The sequence below is a fragment of the Prunus persica genome, chromosome G3 (assembly GCF_000346465.2).
Source record: "Prunus persica cultivar Lovell chromosome G3, Prunus_persica_NCBIv2, whole genome shotgun sequence".
In the NCBI taxonomy this organism is placed as follows: Eukaryota; Viridiplantae; Streptophyta; class Magnoliopsida; order Rosales; family Rosaceae; genus Prunus; species Prunus persica.
The window spans coordinates 10877318-10898230 of NC_034011.1; the positions used below are offsets into that span (position 1 = coordinate 10877318).

The window sequence follows — 20913 nt, forward strand, 5'->3', positions numbered from 1 at the left end:
TTGTCCTTCATAGCTTTGGGTCCATCAACACATAGTAGAAACCATTTATTTACTATTAATTTGACAGCAGGGTCATATAAGAGAACTTTTACTGGGGGACAAAATAAGATTGCATATATTATTGTTTCGGGTCACCGAGGTAGTGAAGTCAATCAGTATATAAACTGCTCTATGATTTATTTACTTTACCAAACCCTAGCTGCTTCACAATGAAGTTCATTAAGCAGCTGTGGAGATGTGTTTGTTTGGTCTTGATCCTTATGTTGGGGACTTGGTCTAGTGAAGCCACTTCTCATAACCTCCAAGATGCATCAATGTACGAAAGATACGAACAATGGATGGTTCATTATGGACGTGAATATGATGATGTTAATGAGAAGCAGAAGCGTTTTGAGATATTCAAGAAGAATGTGGCATACATAGAATCCTCTAATAGCGATGTAAACAAATCTTACAAATTAAGTGTTAATCAATTTGCAGACCAAACGAATGAAGAAGTGAAAGCCTCAAGAAATGGATTCAAAGGGCGTGAATACTCCACAAAGACTACTTCTTTCAAATACGAAAACGTCACAGTAGTACCATCTACCATGGATTGGAGAAGCAAAGGAGCTGTAACGCCCGTGAAAGACCAAGGCCAATGTGGTAAGCCGCTAATTTTTCGGAATTATTCCTCTTTTTGAATATTTTCAATTGTTTGTGTTCTTGATGCTATTTAATTGCAATAAAACTGATATATGCAGGAAGCTGTTGGGCTTTTGCAGCAGTGGCAGCCGTTGAAGGAATTACACAACTTACAACTAGTAAATTAATCTCTTTGTCAGAGCAAGAGGTGGTTGACTGCGACATCAACGGCAAAGACCTAGGATGTGGTGGTGGCTACCCTGACGGCGCCTTTGAGTTCATCAATCAAAACCAAGGGATTAGCTCCGAGGCTAGTTACAACTACACAGGTGTGGACGGTAGATGCAACACCCAAGCAACTCATGCAGCCAATATAACTGGTTACGAAGATGTGCCTGCAAGCAACGAGGAAGCCCTTCTTAAGGCTGTTGCCAATCAACCTGTTTCTGTTTGCATTGATGCTGGAGAAAACGACTTCATGAACTATAAAAGTGGAGTCTTTACAGGATCATGTGGACTAGAAATCGATCATTGCGTTACTGCGATCGGTTACGGTGTCAGTGACGATGGCATAAAGTATTGGTTACTGAAAAACTCATGGGGAACGGAATGGGGTGAAGAAGGGTACATGAGGATGCAAAGAGATGTTTATGCAAAAGAAGGTCTTTGTGGCGTAGCTATGTTTGGATCTTACCCCATCGCATAAATAAATTTGCCATCAAACTAAATAAAATACCTAGCAGCTGCTATGATGCGTATCAGCTTGTAAAACTTCGTAGTCCATTAACAAACTACCAGTTTCTATGACTTGGAAAACCAAGTTGTCGAGCTTCTTAAAGTTCAATTTAAATTAAATTGAATTGAATCTAACCAATTGTGCTTTAGGCAGATTCTTCTGTCATTTTCATTACAACTCATGACCTGGGCCAATCTAGGTAAAAAGTCAATAACTCCCAGGCTTCTTGTGTATGAGCCTACTAACTCAACGGTATTAATGGCGCACTTGCAACAATAAGAAATACAAATTTTTAGCCAGTCAACTTCCACTTGACTAATAAGCTAGGCCTTCAAAGGAACCATGCCCTAATTTGCTGGCCTTTTTTTCCCTCCTCTCTGAAGCTGCATCATAATCCAATTACCAGACCTTCAAAAGGAACCACCATGTGCGATAACATCAACTTGGACTCAGAAAGGCAAACACCATTAATAATTTAACTACTTATTATTATGCAAAATCATTAAAAAAAACATCCAGCGTCAAACACAACTTGCAATCCGATAAAAGTACACATGATGAAAACACAGAAACTGGGTAAAACTACATCACACCTTAATATTTCGCCAAACGGATTTTGTAGGCCAACACGGGCAGTAGGTTCTTCAAGTTCTAATTGCTAGATTGACGCAACTCTGGTCGCACAAAGTCTGCATCAGCAGGCACCGAAATATCAACTGTAGGTCTCAGTTCGGCGCATACTTTAATGGCTCCATGTACTGGATCTGACATGAAGTTGCTGATGAGGTCTTGGTTGATGGGTGCACCATTATCCACAGAAACCAAGGCCTGCTGAGTAAGAATGTAATCAAATCTTGGAGCCCATTTCCTAGACCCCAACCGAGCTGTTGTTGAACAATTGTCAACCATGAAGGCAACTCCCCGAGCATGCATAAAAGGATTCAAAGAATCCACAGACTCAATAACGCTTTCATTAATGATCTCTGAATATGAATGACCCTTCTTCCTCAAGACTTCGATCTGGATGTTCATAAAGCAAGGGAAAGAAATAAGAGTTCAAAACACGTACAGCAGAAATCATCCCAAGTTACTAACAACAGCATTTATTTCTCCACAAAAAGCAACAGCATTAACAGAACTCTAACCAACCAATCAAAGTTCCCTTGAAGAACTATATAATGGAGGTTAAAGTTCCAAGACACCAAAGAACCAACAATTTACATCATGATTCATCAAATCTATGCGTTCATCATTCACCACAGAACCAACAGTTGATAACCTTAAATAAGCATTTGAGGATAGATTTTTTATTTTATTTTGACTAGATATACTACACTTTGAGATCAGGACAAAAGGAATATCCTCTTAACATTCAAGCAATTTTCAGTCATCAATTCCTTTATCTCCTGCTTTAAACCTTACATTATCACTGTATCAAGGGGGTTAGGCTCATACCTGTGCCATCATCAAGGCAACAAAAACACCAGCAGTGAAAGGGTGTAATGGGCCTAGGTCACCAGCTGGCCGTGTTGCTCGGACACGCTCCCCGACTTTCCACATGCGGGTCTGATCAATTTTACCCATTGGGAATGCAGGCAGACCATCCTTCTCCTGTAAACAAAGGTATCTTCATTATCATTTGCATAACAATATTACTCCAATTATATTCCAAAGAACTAGAGGATCATAAACTTCAAAATAACAAGAGTCAAAATTCAACTCAGAAGAAAAATCAAGCTTTCATCACAATAACTAAATAGTGAAAACATATGGGCGAACTTACATAAAAGCGACGCCCGGCCAAGACAACACTACGGATCTCACTACCGCTGGCTACATCTTCATAGCATTCATACAAGATGTCCATGCAAGGATAGTATGAGGCACTATATGCAGTCTCAAATTCCTTTTTGCCATCTTCAGACAGAGAGTTGTATATCTCCAGCATGCCCTGTTGGGGAACATAATAAAAACAATCACTTAACTTCGTCTCAAATTCATATACAAAAGCAAGCATGAATGAAATTCAAAAGTGGGCAGAACCTTAGTTGAGATGGTCCTTGACACAATTCCAGTTACGCATTCTACAGTGTTTTTATAAGCCAAATCTTCACTCATTCCATTTTCAGTGTATCTTCTAAACAGGGACTCCACAATTCCATGAACAGCACCAAGTAAAATGCCTACAAAACAGAGAAGCAGAGATAAAAATAACATGAGGAATCAAGTATACTGGATTCAAAACATAAGAAAAAAAATAAAGAAAGATACAATGTAGGAAAACCAAACTTACCTCGCTCGCCAAAGATGTCACTTTTGTATTCCTGCTCTAGCGTAGTAGCAAATGTAAAAGGAGAACCAAGGGCAACCGACCAGCCAAGGGCCACATCTGTGGCTCTACCATCAACATCCTGTACAAACACAACACATTTAGCATCTAAGAAATCAGTTATATGAGAGAGAGAGAGAGAGAGAGAGAGAGAGAGAGAGAGAGAGAGAGAGAGAGAGAGAGAGCTGACCTGATGGACTGCAAAACTGGAATTAATTCCCGCACCATTTATCTCTTTTCCTTGGACATAAAGTCGCCTTACAGATGGACCCATCCCCTTTGGACATACAGCAATTACACTGATGTTCTTGGGGAAGTCAAGACCCACTGACTGCAAATGCCCTAAAAGGAAACCATGGGAAAGGCCCAGTATACTATTGGGCTTCATGTGTGAAAATACTTTCTCATAATTATCAGCCTGCAACATGAGACGAAATTAAACCCTGTTAGCTGATACAAGATGCGATATTACATCACAAAAGGCCTTAGAACAAAAAAGACGTGAACGCGTAATGCATTATGAATTGTAAAAGGAATCAGTATTTTACTTCAATCTTAATCCTTTTTCCTAAGTGACTCATCAGTAAGTACAACCAGTAAGAATTCAGAGATGGCAAGGCAGTTGAAAATGGTAATGGAGTAGTAGACCCAAAATTATTTTAGCAAAATAATCAGAAGCACCAGCCCAACTACAAGTTACAGCCAATAGCAGGAATAAAATTTCGAAAGTACAATCAACAGACCTGTGCAGAATCAGAAATTAGTAGCAAAACGAGATCACTGCCCGAGACTGTTTCCCATATATCACCCAATGTCCCATTCTCCTCAGAGAAACCAGATGCACGAGCTTCAGCAAAAGAACGGGAACCCTTCCTGAGCCCAATCTGTGGTAGCAGGAGATATAAAATTTATATATTATATTAGAAATTTAGTTTACTGCAAAAAGATTGGAAAGCAATTCAATAATTAGAAAGAAAAAAAAAAAAAAAAACCTTTTTTGTATGAAAAGGAATTTTATGAGTAAAACAGGAAAGAAATTACCTTGACCACAATATCAGACTTTGCTTCAGCTAGAGAATCTCTTAAATTCTGAGCTTGAGCAGGTCCCTAAAGAAAAGAAAGATAGGTTAAAGACCCAAATAATGTATATTGACAGACAGGAACAATATACATTCACATTTTACAACAGTGAAAAATACATGGTTAATTACAACCCTGGTCGCCCTTGTCCCTTAAGCCCAGGTTATTTGAAAGAGGCAACATCAAGCTCAAATACTATACTAGAGCAGAGTCCGTAAGCAATGTAGAATCTATGTTCCATCACGCTCCACTGAAACACGACCCCATAAAACCACATGCACCATAGTCTCAGTCAGTTAAACAATCCCACACCAGCTCACAAACTATTCCAACAATCCAACCTAATTATGGCCCATCTATAACACCTCCATCCTCACCCCATAAGGCCACTATTGATAAGAGGCAACATTAAGCTTATATACAATAACAGGGTTCTAGCTTGTAATACAGGATTCGACAGCAAATAAATATATAGATACTGGATTATCAAACGAAATATATTTGTACAAGAGTAAAAGGAAAAAGGAAAAAAAGTGACACGTATTCAGCATGCATCTCTTTATCTGCAACTCATGATAAAAACACCAACAATTTCCAGTTACTCAGAGTAAGTGGTTTCGGTTTTCACTTTCAAACTTAACCCTATGGGTGTACATACATAGGGAGAAATTAAAAAAAATTAAAAAACAATGGAGACCCCAAATATTAATCATGCAATTTTAATAAACAATACCGTTTAGTAAATAGATAAAAGGAAATGAGAGCAATCCATTCACCTGAGAACCCCAACCGATAACACCAATCTGTTTAATACCCTTGAAAGCATCGGGCAACAAATGGAACAGATCCCGCCCTCCTCTCACAATAAACTGCAGTCAGAATGAACCCAAACGATCATTCAGGAAACCCACACATGGAAATCATTTCTCAAACAATATGAATAATATGCATGTATCAATAATAAATCCATAAATGTGCATGTATTCATATATATGGAGCAATACTTTAGCATTTTGCCCTCCTTTTCCATGTCAGAGAGCGTTTTTTTTTGGTCGACCATTGAGGGATTTCCTTTTTCTTTTTTACTGATAAGTATAGAGAACATGCAAACAAATGCTCAGGCGCTATAAAAAGTTTCCCTTTTCTCTTTCCCAAACTCATTTATCAAAATCCAAACATAACCCAACCACCCAATATGTAGATTAATTAAACAAACTTAGAAATGTACTTTTATAATTAGAGAGAGACCTCGTCGTGACCAGCGAGATTGATCTTCTCCTTCTTGAAAACAGATGTCTCGAAATCGAGAGACACCGGGGGCTTAACAGTAGGCATTGACACCATACGAGCTCCGAGAGCCGAGCCGCCGCCGGAGACACTGTTAACACCGCGTGTAGCTTTGGCTATGAGAGGGTTTAGAGTCTTCGACACCACAGAAGAAAACCCTAGGCTGGACGGAGCCTCGTGGGTTTTGGATGCTGACGACAATTGTAGAGCAGAGAGGGCTGGAGAGAAGGAGGAAGTAGCCGCCGCCATTAACAGAGCAAAAATGAGGCAGAGAAGTGGAGAATGTGAGAGTCGGTGCTTAAGCAAGCTTTTATAGTCGAGGCGTTCGTCTGTGTAATGTGGCTAACGTGCGCCGGATGCTTAAAAACGTTTTTGCTTTTGTCTTTTTGGGAACTGGCAGATACGGGACAAAATAAAACTCCTACCTGACGCTCATCCTCCTCATATTAGTTTGAGTTTATTTAAATTTAGGTTTAAGCTACAAAAAAACCTATCATTTTTGAATAAAGCTAAATTTTTTTCAAAAAAGACAAAAAAATCTCTCAACTTTCAAATCAAAGACATATAAATGTAAAGGATTCCTTAGGAAATCAAAAAATAAATAAAGACAATTTTGTCTATTTTGGCTTCTTTTAAAAAATTTCTCTCTCCTTTGGCCGTTTCCAAAGTCTCCCTTGAGTTTTTCTATTTAAATCTCATATTTCAATCATTAAGAGCACCTCCACCCCGAAAGACAAGGGCAAGGCAAGATTTGATACTATTCACATGAATAGTGGCAGCCTTGCCTTTTTTTGTTTCACCCCAAAGGGCAAGGGCAGGGCAAGACAAATACTATTCACTTTACTTTATTTTCTATTTTTTTATACTTACACCATTAATTTTGATAAGCTTTTCGGATAAGATTTTCAGTTGCTATGTATCAATATTTATTATAAAATTCTCACTTAAAAATTCATATAACATTTTCGGATAAAATTTTCAAATTAAATTTTCAGATAAGATTTTCGGTTGCCACGTGTCTATACAATTGAAATACCTACTCTCTCATCATACAATTGAAATGCTCTAGGTCCAGGTCCTCATAGTCCAAACACAATAGAGTACAAGGACAACTCAATCATTGGCGGAAGCAGTTCCACCGGATCATGATGTGAGGGAGCATTTTCCTTCGAATGACGTAACAATGCCATTATTTCCGAAACAAAATGCACCACTGGAATCGACGGCGGGCATTATTCACTTGAGGAGCCATAGGTAATGGTTTTCCTCTTTTTTGTTTTCCCTTTAATAATCTATTAAAAAAATGAAATTGGAAATGCAAGAAATATATATTTTAAAAAATGACATTAAAAATGGCTTCTTTTTTTTTTACCTCGTCGTCAAGATTTTGACCTCTTCGAACGTTTGTCCACGACCCTCCGGCTTCGATGGAAGAGGTCATTTGCATTTTTTCACAAATGAAATTTTGCAGTAGAAAATTTGGTGTGAAAAGTGAAAAATATTGGAAGGAGATGAATTTATATGAAGATTTGGTGTAGAAAGTGAATTATATTGGTAGGTATTTATAGAAAAAATGTCCATAATTTTTTGATATTTTTTTCAATTTTTTTAAGCTAAAAATTGGACATCTATTGGATTGGGCAAGATTTTTTGATCAGAGGCTCTAGGAGAAGCCACGTGGCTTATAGCCGTTGGAGCATGTTTGCTAGTGGGTCAGCGTTGATGTCAGTGGCTGATTTTCAAATATTTTTATTGTTAGCGCGTGTAATACACGCGCCAACAGTAATTTTTTTTTAAAAAAAATTTAGGTGCTAACGTCAGTAGCCTGAGGGCAACAGCCCAATCCATTTTTGCCTGTGGGCTTGTCCAGGCTGGTGGGTCTCATGGCTTGGCCAGGTTGGCCTTTCTGCACTGGAAGAGGAATTGGGGCATGGGGGGCCTGTTGCCATGGCAACGGGCTAGCGCTGCACTTGCTCTGAGAGCATTTCCACCCATTTGTCATGGCAAAGGGTAAGGGGGGGCTAGGGCTAGGGACAAATGCAGCTAATGGGCTGTATGGGCTATAGCCTATGCCAAAAAAAATTTGATTTTTAAATGTGATGTAATCTTAGCCCAAAAAAACATATCTATAGCTAAATAAAAGGGATAGCCCACTTCGTACCTGCATTCACAGCAAACAGAGTCAAAACCTACTTGAGTGGGAAAAAAAAAACAAAAAGCATTAATTCGTGAGGGTGAAAACGCAAAGAAGCCAAGACACTTCTTGGGGGTCTCATTTTAGTTATATTACAAGTTTGATTGATTTATTTAGTGCAACCAAGACACTTCTTGATGAAATAGGTCGTAATGGAGCTACATTACAATTTCATAGGGAAGCTGAGAGTATTTATATTGCCATGAAGTTTGAATTTTTTTTTTCCTTACTTTTGTTGGAAAAAACTATGGGATTGCATGTTTATTTAGTGATTTCAACTCTTTGAAGCCTAGAAGGCTGCAACTCAAATAGTTGTATTATGTATTTGCATTGCATGTTTATTTATTGTTGTCTTTTTTTACTAGTTTATATCTTATGTACTAGATGCATTTTGAGGGTATGGCTCAATATGTCCCCCTTGATTAGGTGTATAATTTTTGTTATCAATGAAATTCACTCGTACCGTCGAGTTTGTTTATAAGGGAAATCCAACCCAATATATTTTGAAATCCTGGATTCGTCCCTGGCTAGAGGGCATACACTATTCTTGTTAATAGTGATTGTCCTTGCAAAAAGCAATGTGTGTTTCCACCCATTACCATGGCAAAGAGCAAATACTATTCACTTTTGGTTTTTTTTTTTTTTATATTTTAAAACCTAAACAAATAACTTGGAGAATATTTTTATTTATGTTTTATTTACAGTTATGCTTTGGTTGTGATTTTTTTTATTTATTATACTTTGGTTGTGGTTTTTTCTTTTAATTATATTTTGTTTGATGTATGGAATGTGTTGAATAAAAAGGTATTTTATTGAATGTTTTCTTTATTCACTGAAAGAAAACCAATACAAGTAATTAAGAATTACTACTAATTAAATAAAATACATGAATTACAACTGCTTTAATACAAAACATTAAAATACAATGAAATAAAAGGCAAGCAAACTAACTTAATGGTTTTTATCATTTAACCAATCCGTGTTGCTAGGTCCATCGTCACGGAAAAGACTTCTTCTCATAACATCCCTTCGTTCTAGCTTCCAAAATTGTTTTGTTTCAGGGGACATATGGCTTGTATCCATGGCCATGGTTTCCTGATCCTTCTTGTCAATATTTTCTTTGCGTCCATACTCCCTTTCTTTTGCATATTCTTCTTCAATTGCCCTCTCGTCTGCTTGGGTGCATATGTCTATTTCAATTCTCATGGCGCTGTGTCTTGCAATTTTTTCCAAATTTTTTGATGTATTATTACTAGAATTACTCCATCTCTTCGCCTTCGCCGCCTTTAGGCCAATAGGCCTCGGCTCCTTTTGGATTGGTGAGTCTTGACTCATCGGGGAATCCAAAGGTGAATCCGATGCTGGGGAATCATTGGGTGGCGTTCGTTCAACACAACGGTCGGACCCGTTGGAATAATTTAGAATCTCGAACAATTCTTCACCACCTCCCAACATTGGTCATGGTTGAAATTTTTTTGCCTTGCCCAATAGCACCAAACCGCATTTGTGCTTGCATAATCTATTATAATAAAAAATATTGAAAATGCAAGAAACATTAAAAAATATTGTAAATGCAAGAAATATTAACAAAATACTGGAAATGCAAGAAATATCAAAATATTGGAAATGCAAGAAATATTAACAAAATATTGAAAATGCAAGAAACATTATATAAAAAAAAAATTGGATATTAAAATTAATAAAACGAAAATTACAAATAATTTACCTCATTGCTAAGATTTTTCATGCTTCTAGGGTTGTCCCTCGTTTTTGCCAAGACATCTCTCCATTTCCCCAACTCTTTATTGAGAATTTTCCACCTACTAGACAATGTCATTTCTGTACAAGTCGACCCAGATCTTTCACAAAATTAGGCATGAATTTTTCTCCACATATGAGAAAATTTCATCTCATTGCCCGTGACGGGACAATAACTAATTTGGACCCAACACTTACGCAACAAAACATCTTCTATGGTGCTCCACGCCGCTCCGGCTTTGATAGAAGAAGTCATAAGATGATAAATAAAGATACAATTTGAAAGTGAATAAAATGTTGAGTAGAAAGTGAATAATAGTAGAAGTAGAAGAAAATGTATGAGGATTTGGTGTTGAAAGTGAAGACTATTGGTAGGTATTTATAGAAAAAAAATTCCAGAATTTTTTGGTATTTTAAAAATATTTTTTCGAATTTTTTTTTCATAATTTTATTGCAAAAAAAAAAAAAAGGCAGCCATTGGATTGGAGGAGAAAAATCGATCGGAGCGCCCAGAGGCCGCCATGTGGCTTCTAGCCGTTGGCGGAAAGGAAGGGCTGGCATCAGCGATAAAGTCATCCCCCCTCGAGCTCGTCCTGCCAGCTCTGGCAAAAAAGGCCCGCTAGAACGCATTTTTTGGCTTTGGGCCCCCCTCACCCTAGCCTTGGCGCACCGGTGGACTTGCTCTAAGACCATCTCCAAGGGAGATGTCAAATATCAAACATCAAATTTAAATTTGATGACTGATGTGGCAATTTAACATCTTACACAACTTTAGACTCCACCTGATATGTCAAATTAAATTATTATTTTATTACATTTTAGTGTTGATTTATTTTTAATTAAAAATAAAAGAAAAGAAAAAACAATAAAATATTCATTTGACATCTTTCTTTTGGGATGTCAAAAATAACATCTCAATCTCCAGCCTTCATTCCACAGCAGCTTTGACACATCGGTTGGAGTGATGTGATATGTTATTTCTAACCGTTAAATGTCTATGTGGCACTTTTGACACATTGGTTGGAGATGCTCACTTTTAAGTTTTATTATTGTATAAAAAGATATAAAAAAAGGTCATCCAACTTAATACTTAACCCTAGTACATATACACACACCACATCACTCTTCATATTAAGTTTTAGACAAATACAAACTCAATTATACCTTTATTTTATCAAAGATTATTAAAGAGAAGTTTGTTTTATCAAAAAATATTAAGACCCTCTGCTGTTTGGAGTTTAAACGAAACTAGTAAAGTATGACCACCACCCACTTTTCCCATTTTGAAATATGGAATTGGAATTTGAAATTCTATTATCTAAATATCGAATCAGATAGTAGAAATATTAAGTTATTAAGTGGATCAAATTGACATATAATTTTGATTTTTGGAAGTAGTAAGATGCTCTGGTAGTTTGATCAGTGCATAATTATATATCATTTTGTACCCTTCTAGTTTATGATTTGGTTATTTTTTTTAGTTAAATTTGTGTTTTTGACCCTCTTTTCTCTTTGTTTCAGTGTATTAAGCTTTGAGACTCATTTAATGCCTTTTGGAGTCAAGTTAGCTCAAAATTGTATCGGCAGATCAGTCAACTTCACGGATTGGACTGTACGTGCTCAGGAAGAACCAAATAATGAGGCATAAATTATTAGAAAGATGTTGAAGTCTAGTTTTTGGAGCATTTTATTGTTCATGATTCTGAGTCTTCTAGAGGAAGTTATGCAAGTTTTGGCAACTTAAGGTGAAATTCGGCAACATCTGCATTACTGTGCCAAAAATGATATTTGAAGGCCTTCCCTCTTTTTCCTTGACCTGAGCTACATATGGACAAAAGAGCTTCAAGACCCATATTTTTTCAGAATTTTATGAATGGAGGAACAAGCCCAAAACGAGCCCACAAGAAGACTGCAATGCATTGTCATGCATGACCTATGCATGAGATAATTGTTTTTGGTGGGGAAGTTAGGTAAAGTTGGTGAAGTGGATGTTGTAGGTAGATGCAATACTCAAAAACACCCAATTTCTATTTTGTACAGGGAATCGAATTGAATCAATCTATCATCAATCCTTGTGGGATCGACCTCGCACTTACATATGCTATGCTACTGAACAGCTCATGCACTTGCAAGTATCACAAGTTGAGGATGCAGCTGAATCAATTTTGGCGTAGCTGAATCCGACACCAACATTGCCTTTTGTTCATGTGTCTACTAATACCATTTTCAGTGGGGTATTTATCCATCCTTCTTCTTAGTTCATTCTCAAATGTTTAAAAATAATAATATAATAATGCTGCTACACATTTGACAATAATATTTTTATCTCTTTAAGTAATGTGACATTGAGGTGGACCTAGAGTGATGAGGGGCAAGATAGCAGGGTGTGGGGTGTGAGATTGATGAGTTTTGTTTTGTTTTTCTCTGTTGGGTGTGTATTTAGGGATAGTTTGGGAAGAAAGTAGGGTTTTCTTAGAAATTGGAGTGAACTTAGAATATGGGGTGAACAAAGAGAAGTGCGGAGTTTAAATAAAAAAACTCGATTAGTTTATCAATGAAATTCAACAACCTAACTAACAATTGGTTTTATTATTTGGTATAAATGAAGACTTGTAAATAGTTGCATAAACACTTGAATTAACACTTAATTAGTAAAGTTACAAAAAAACAGTTAAATAGTTGTAGAAACCCTTAAAACTAGTTACATAGTTGTAGAAACACTTACGTAAAAGCTTGAACCTTGAATAATGAAATTGAAGAAACACTTAAACAAGCACATAATAAAGTTGTAGAAGCACTTAGTGTAAATAACATATTCTGTCACAAATGGTACATGTACAAAATAATATTTGTACTGATTTTCAAGTGTGTAGGTTACAATCTCTATTTGGTTATTCTTTACTAAATAAAATCCTCTGATTCGATCTCCAATTTTGTGTATGATTCAAGGGAAATGAACACTTGATCTTGAATAGAAATTTGAGGTTTCGTCAAGGGTCGTTGAGGCTTGATCTCGACACTATTAAAAAAAGGATCAATAGGCATTGGGTATTAGTGTCCACAAAAGGGGTTTGTATTGGCATTGATGTCCTCAAAAAGTTTTGTATTGGCACTTTTGGTGTCCAACATACTAAAATAGTGTTAATACACCAAAAGTGTTAATACAAACCCCATTGACTAAAACAGAAAAAGAAGTGCTTGTAATACAGTTCATAGTGTGATAGAATTTTTAGTGAGTTCTGGGTTGAGACAGGTTTACAACCTCACATCATCCTACACCACTCAATACTAAAACCAATTGGAGGAGACATGTTTTAATATATGACCAATCCATAACACTATAAGCTTTTTCAAGGTCTAACTTAACAGCCATGGCTCCTCTAAAGCCTTTTTTACGTTTGAAATCATTAAATAACTCATGGGAAATTAAAATATTATTAAAAAAATAGACCTACTAGGGGCAAAGGCACCTTGATTCTTGGAAATGCATTTAGAAATGACATGTCTAAGCTTATTGCTGATAATCTTTGTGATAATCTTATAAGTTACATTGCAGAGACTTATAGATCTAAAATGGGACATAGTTTCAAGGACATTTATCTTGGGGATGAGAGCAATATTAGTATGATTGATCTCATTCAGAGACATGTTGTGAGCAAAAAAAGTCATTTACCAAAATTTTCAGCAAATGCTTAGTGGTGTCCCAGTACTGTTGGTAAAAAAAAGCATGCACCCGTTCAGGACCAGGGGATTTAAGAGCACCAATGCTCTTAACATCATTATCCAATTCCACTTCAGAAACAGAAGCTGAAAGACCAATATTGTTTAAATCAGTAACGCAAGGTTGAATGATTTTAGTGAGTTATGGGTAGGATGATGTGAGGCTGTAAACCTCTTCTTAAAGGCATTAACAATCGTTTGGACAAGGTAATTATCTTCCAACCAATTGCCGTTACCATCCTCGAGTCTCAGGATTTGATTTCTCTACCTTCTAATAAGGGCCTAAGTATGAAAATAACGACTACTCTTATCCCCTAAATTCAGCCAATGGGTTCTAGCTTTTTGGGCATAAAAAATCTCCTCATGTTCAAGGATATGTTTCAGTTCTTGGTTGATAGTGAGGTTTCTAGACATAAGGTAAGGATCAATGGGTTTGATAGCTAATTGATCCTGGATAGTTAGCAACTTATCTTGAAGTGAGCTAATTTTGTGAAAAATGTTACCAAAGACCTCTCAATTCCACCTCACAAGGAGGTGTTGAAAGGTCCTACAACAAATGTTAATCTGTGGGGCAAAATTACCCCGGTAATCTACATTCTAAGCTTGAAGCACAATATGAGGGAAATCCTAATGGGATAACCACATAACTTCAAATTTGAAGGCTCTACGATTATTGCTTTGAATAGTGGGGCATGAAAAATAGATTGGTCCATGGTCTAATCTGAGGATGGGCAGATTCTGAAGAACACAATTAGGATAAAGTTTTAACTAGTTAAGATTGACTACGACATGGTCAAGTCTCTCATAAATGACTGAATTTTCCTTATGACCATTACACCAAGTAAAGGGAATACCTTTGACATCAAGAGAAAAAACTTCACAATCATTAATAAAACCATTGAACTCTACCAAAGTAGAAGACAAGGTTGTAGAGCCTCCCAGTTTTTCACTTAAGGTGCAAATATTATTGAAATCCCCCATAAGCAACCAAGCTTTTGAAATTCTAGGTTTTAGGTCAATAATATTAGTCCAAAGTTGTTTTTGAGTATCTTTTTGTGGATAGGCATAGACAAAAGTATATATCCAGTTCTTATGTTCAATAAGATCTTGCACAGGACAGTGAATGAAGCACTTATGATACACTAAAATAGTTATATTAATTAAAGAAGGATTCCACAGTAAGATAATCCCTCTATATTGACCTATGGTAGGGATACAAAAGAAACCATTAAAACCAAGACTATGAGCTATAACCTCAGCTCGAACCCTAGAGGCTTTGCAATCCAAAACACGAAAGACATTTAAACCTGAAGTACTAATATAAAATAGGGCTTGAAAGATAAAACCAGGCCAGGCATTGTCTCGGCTATTCCAAGATAACATCTTCATATATTGGGATTAGGAAGATCACTAACTGAGGGGTCAAACACCCTCATTACTTCTCCAACAATTTCAACATTGGGATCAGATTCTTCTGCCACTTCTTCCACCTCTCGGGCTCTATTTTTAGGGCTTTATAAGCAAATGCATTAAAAGCACTGCTGACTTCCTGAGATTGAGCAGTCTTAGTCACAAGAGCCTTACCTTTACCCCTGCTATTGTCACCCATATCCTTAAACTTAACCCTAGTATCATGGACTCTTCCACCTTCAACAATCTTAATTCCCTTAGCCACTTTTATGAAAGTTCTCCTATCTCTCTCTTACATTTTGGCCTTTCCTTTCGGTTAGCCACCACAGTCCAACTAGGATCCTGCACCTCAATGTGCATCTTCCCCCCTTGTCAGAATGGTCATCAGCATTAATAGAGTCCCTAGTAATATGCTATGGGAAAACCAATATGACATTTTCCAACTGTCTATGCTCCTTCACATCTAGGACTAAAACACTAAGAAAAACATTAGGCTCATTTTATAACCTCTTCACTTGTAAGAAATTCTTGTTTGAAACCCTCAGAGGACAAACATGTCCATGCTCCATCTTCTGGTTGCAATAGAAACAAATAACAAAAGAGCTTCATAGCTCACAAAAATTCTAGTTTCTCTTGGACTCATACCCAGAACTAAGCCCATTTTCAGAGGACTAGTTAAATCTAGCTCTAGACGAGCTCTCATTAACATACTCTGCTTATCTTCCATTGATTGCATATCAATAGTTATGGGGTCTCCAAGAATAAAAACTAGATCATGTAACACCTATGGATCTTTATAGTGTAGAGGCAAAAGAGGAATTATGACCTAACTAATTATGGAATTCACCATAGCATGGAAGGGGAGAAGTTTGGGGTCTAGTGCTGAAGAGCAAAAATTTGACCCTGAACAAACTAGGGTCTATTCTCTAGCACAAACAATACATCTTCAAAGAAAAACTTCACCTTGTACCAATCTCGACCAATGTGATCGATGGAAACATCTCCTTGTAAATTTTTCCACTCACTTTTGAACCTATGCCTGATGACTCTGCTATTCACAGGAACACTAAAGACCTATTAGAAATATGCCCTAAAGCCAAACCTCTGATGTTGCTTTTTGGATATTTCACCATCACTAATTGGCATGATCGTTATTTTCAACCATGATATTTGGTTTATTATCATAACGGTAAAACAACAAGTCCTTGGAATATGAAATAGTATTTGTTAGGCAAAAAATTGTACAAGTAATTCGTATGAACCCCCACCCAACACAATTTCACTCTCATCCTTGACAGACATGAGTTTTATTTAAGTACGGCCCATTCAAGATAAAGTGTCCCTTAATTACAATCTCTCATTAAAAAAGAGAACACAATTTGATTCCAATATGGATTAAACTTTAAATGGGGGGTTTGTGGGGGGGGGGGGGGGGGGGGGGGGGGGGGGTGTGGGGTTTGTGTGTTTGTTTAAGTTTGCAGCTGCACCTAGGTTGACCCTAGGTTGCCTACGTATTGCTTTTGAGGGGTCAAGCCACTCGTAGTTCTTTAGAGAATTTGATTGGACTTTCAAAGAGTGAAAGAATTTATGGTGTGGGAAATATTTTATGGAATTTGGATGAATGTGGTTAGCCCTGAGATTCAATTTGGTTTTGTGGTTGGAAAAGTGTTTGGGGCGAATTTGGTTAAGGTAAACCAGGGATTCTGTTTCGACTTGCGGTTGTATCTAGATTGAATTTCCAAATTGCCTACGTATCCTCGGCGGAATCAAACCGGACATAGTTCCTTCCTTTGATGTGTGGGAATTTGGGTTTTGGCATGGTTTTGTACCACTGAGGAAATTTAGGATGTTTGTATCAATTATTTGCTAATAGATACATTTTTAGCATTAGAGAAATCCAGCTTGTGACTTGTGACTTTGACGCTTGGAGATCCAAAGAAACCTCCTCGAGAGCTCTGAAGACAATCCCCCTTGTTTATTGCCTCAATTCATAGGCCTTGATTAGTGTTGGGTCTTTCTCTTCTCAATCTTTTTGTAAATGACCTCATCTTGCTACTTTCTTTTGTTGGCCACTGGTAGCAATGAGAAGGCAAACTTTTGTCAAGCCTTCCCACCCATTTCTTTTAACATGTGGGCTTTGTTTTGTCTTTTGCTAAAATCTTGCTTTGGCTGTTGCAAATTCCTTCCCATCTTGTTTGTCTTTTCGTTTATACCCTAGTGGAACAAGTGTAGCACATCTTGTTTCACGAACCAAATTTTACAACGAGTGACCTCTGTTGATTTCCCTTAATTTCTATAAGATGTTTACGTGTTCACATGTATTACAGAAAGTCTTTGAGAAATATGACTGAGAATTTGACATTTGTTTTGTCCCTTTTCTATTTAGTTTTGTCTGCACCTTGACTTGCAATTTGAAAGCTTCCCCAATTTTTTTATGCCAGTAACATTTGCTGTTGTTTTGATGCCGAATGGAATGTTCCAAACTTTTGAGCACAAGCAGTTTTTTTTTTTGGGTGGCAAAACATCCTGTCTTCGATCTCTTAATAACATAAGCCAACTATTTTATTTTGGTGTGGAAAAAAAGTTATATCATGGCTTGTTGCAAATTATTTGGTGTTGACAAAGAACAAAGTTAAGGCTACGTTGAGGCTTGCCGAGAGTACCATCATGTGCTTTCGAACACTCAAAAGGTGTTCTAGGCACTCGATACAGTGGGGTTCTTGCGAGAGTTCTTTCTATGCAATGTTGCAGTGACACCACCATTTTATCTTTGGGAAGGATCTAATCCTTTTGCCTGCAGTTTCTTGAGATCTCTTTAACAAATTGGCACCAAGGACATGGAGGAATTTTGGCACTGCACATTCTCATAGCCTTGACTTGCTGCTGTTTTGACATCATTATGGTGGCTGCAGTTGTTAACAACCAAACCTCTTTTGCCTACAAGTTAATTTAACAACGAAGAGCTGAACTGGCAAATATAATTATACCTTGCCAATGATGGTTTTGATTTGTTGTTCTAACTGGCGCTTGGTTGTGTTTTCTTTTTTCTTTTTTGGTGATTTTTGTAGCACTTAGTTTCTTCTTTTATTTTCTGGTATCCTAGAATTTCAGCAACCTGACTCATTCTTCTTTGCAGCACTTTGGATTTTCTCCTTTTGCTTTTTGCCTTAATTTCTGCAGCACTTCGTTCCTCTTTCTGACTTCTCGCCTTTGCTTCTTTTTTTTTGCCTTTGTTTCTTTTTGCTTTCCATTGAAGCCTTTTTATAGACATGAAGAGACGGTTGGTGAACCATTGAATGGGTAGAGATAAAGAAGGAATGTTGTTGCCCACTAACCATTGCAACTTCAATAGATGTGGGACACTTCCTTGTTGATTTAGTTCAATTTGTTTATTTGTTTATTTTATATTTCTTTTGAAAACTAACTTTATCTCCTCTTTAATTTATAGAAGGAACAATCAGTAGCCTTAAAGATCAACCTTCACGTCTTGGGCTTTTATTTTGGGCCCATTTCCTTGTCATGTAATTTTTTTTTTGTGCTCAACAGTATGAGAGCTATGCAATGAAATTGGATATAAGAAGACTTCTCATACTTCCGCATCATTTCCTAAATGTTCCCGGTCATAGGATTATCAATTGGGCGTTGATAATCCACAAAGATTGATACACACTACATATGTTCAACTGGGAGAATGACTAGTCTCAAGTCATTGCGTGTAGTGAAACTAATATAAGTGTGTAGGTGCTTATAGGAACAAGTACACTAAACGCAATCAAACTACGAGTTCTAATATGGAAGTCTTACTCACATATCAAACTAGAACTCATAAGTTGCAACAGTGCAAACTAGTCCTCAAACCTGTGACATCATTGTTGTCTTGTGGACGAGTCGTTTGGCTTTGATATCACCATACAGTCACTAAAAGAAAAAACGACTCAAAGATGATTACCAGGATTCTCGACAAGCTCATGGAGGCAAGTGAATGTAGAACAAGGATCTCTGCTCTCAGTAAGGAAAGAGAACGCTCCAAAGATGTGATTGAGAAATATATGCAAAGTATCATAGATGATTAGAAAAGAAGTTTCTAAACATGACCAATGTAATCATATAAGTGGAAAATTCATATTAGAGTTTTGACAAAAGTATCCATACCCTAATAATACGAATTAGGAGCACTGTAATAGAGAAGGACTCAATTGCATAGCAATTCCAACTTGAATAGGTTCTTCACCTTTTCTGATTAGCTTAGGTAGCCATGACATGCTGCTAAGCGTGAACCATGGCTTGTGGAAGTCCTCTAAGGTTCAATTATTATTGTCCTTCGCTAATAGGAAGAATTAAATGGTGAGATTTAATTCACAATCAACTGAGAGAAGATGAGACAACTCACTGCCTCGCTAAAAGGAACCTATGGATCGCACACCGAAAAATGTAGTTAGAGGAACAAATGAAGAAGAAAAAGAAACTTTAGAATGAAATGAAGAAGATAAGATGTTGAAAATCAACGGTCAAAGTCAACACATTTGACCAAAAAAATGGTTGACCAAGTCAAACCATTTGGGTTTTAAATGCATTTTGGGCCAAAGGGAAAAATAGCCCAATGACCCATTGGGCCTAGGAACAAGTGTTGTATGACAACACAAGTTAAATGAGCCCAAACTAGACCCATGGCCAAAACTCCCTATTGGGAATTCTCATCATCTTTGTGTTGGCTAGGCTATTCTCAATTTAGGGTTTGACCTCCTAAGAAATTGGGTTGTGGTGTTGAGAAGAAGGAGAAACCCTCTCCTCCACCTTAGCTAAAATCGGTCCACGAAGAGGGAGTCTAGCATCTTTATCCTCTTGGTTGTCTCCTTCTTCATCCTTTTTGCATTTGGTGTGGTGAAATAGAGGGCATCTCCTTTGGTGCTTTTGTTAAAGAATCTCTACAAATTCAAGGAAGAAAAAGGCCTTGCACAAGGTATTCAAACTTGGTTTAACCAAGATGAGCTTCAAGGGTATTTTCTCATCCTTCTTCCCTTTTAGTTTTGTGTATAAAGATTTTAGGCCTCAAAGATACATGAGTAAAATTTGAATAAACTTAGCCCAAAATGATTTAAGTAAATAGCTTCTGCATTTGAATAGTTGATTCACATGTTTTGTGTCTAAAATTCAATTGAAAGTTTTAAAGATACATGTTTCCTTTAAGACCATCCCTACCAAACAAAAGGTCTTGTAGTGACTTTGGACACTGGAAACCAGAGCAGTAGTGGACACTATGGTTTCATTTCTTTCCACCCTAAAGATAAACCTGCCCTTATGGATTACAGAGGGTTTCATAGAAGACCTTCTTCCTAGTTGGGGTTTAGGCCTAGGACTTAGATTGCGTGCTTTAGCATGGGAAGAGCTAGCATTGAGTTGAGAAATCATATTGAAGCAGAGAGAACGTAAATAGTAATAGAGGAAGATGAGATAATAATAGTGAGAATAATGGAAGCAGTGAAGAGAATTGCACCAAGTCTTCAAATAAATAACACGATGAAACATGCAAAAATGATTGCAAATATCACACAACCACCAATGCATGCAAAGAACTTGTTTTGGGTAAGAAGTTATCTAACCAGGGTGTTTGAAATCTGCATAGGGTTTCTCCCAAGCCTGCACCTTCACAGGGGTGTTTCATCTTCTGGGGTAATTATTCAGTCGTAACCAATTCTGGCCATTAGATCGAAAAGAATACTCGAGATTAAGCCAAACACAATTAATGAAATACAGAGAGAGAAGCAAAATCCCCAA

The 20913-nt window shown here is 37.1% G+C and overlaps 2 protein-coding genes across 2 annotated transcripts; one reads left to right on the forward strand and one right to left on the reverse strand.

Annotated features, from left to right (window-relative positions):
* LOC18778199 (senescence-specific cysteine protease SAG39) lies at positions 210 to 1924 on the forward strand. Its single transcript, XM_007214635.2, has 2 exons — positions 210 to 645; positions 744 to 1924. Exons 1-2 carry the CDS (start codon positions 210 to 212, stop codon positions 1328 to 1330), a joined length of 1023 nt encoding a protein of 340 aa, XP_007214697.1. The 3' UTR covers positions 1331 to 1924.
* LOC18781215 (ketol-acid reductoisomerase, chloroplastic) lies at positions 1458 to 6425 on the reverse strand. The gene is made up of 10 exons (XM_007211334.2): positions 6018 to 6425; positions 5546 to 5638; positions 4731 to 4796; positions 4433 to 4573; positions 3880 to 4107; positions 3654 to 3771; positions 3404 to 3543; positions 3144 to 3311; positions 2816 to 2971; positions 1458 to 2380 (listed from the first exon to the last, which is right to left on the reverse strand). Exons 1-10 carry the CDS (start codon positions 6303 to 6305, stop codon positions 2012 to 2014), a joined length of 1767 nt encoding a protein of 588 aa, XP_007211396.1. The 5' UTR covers positions 6306 to 6425; the 3' UTR covers positions 1458 to 2011.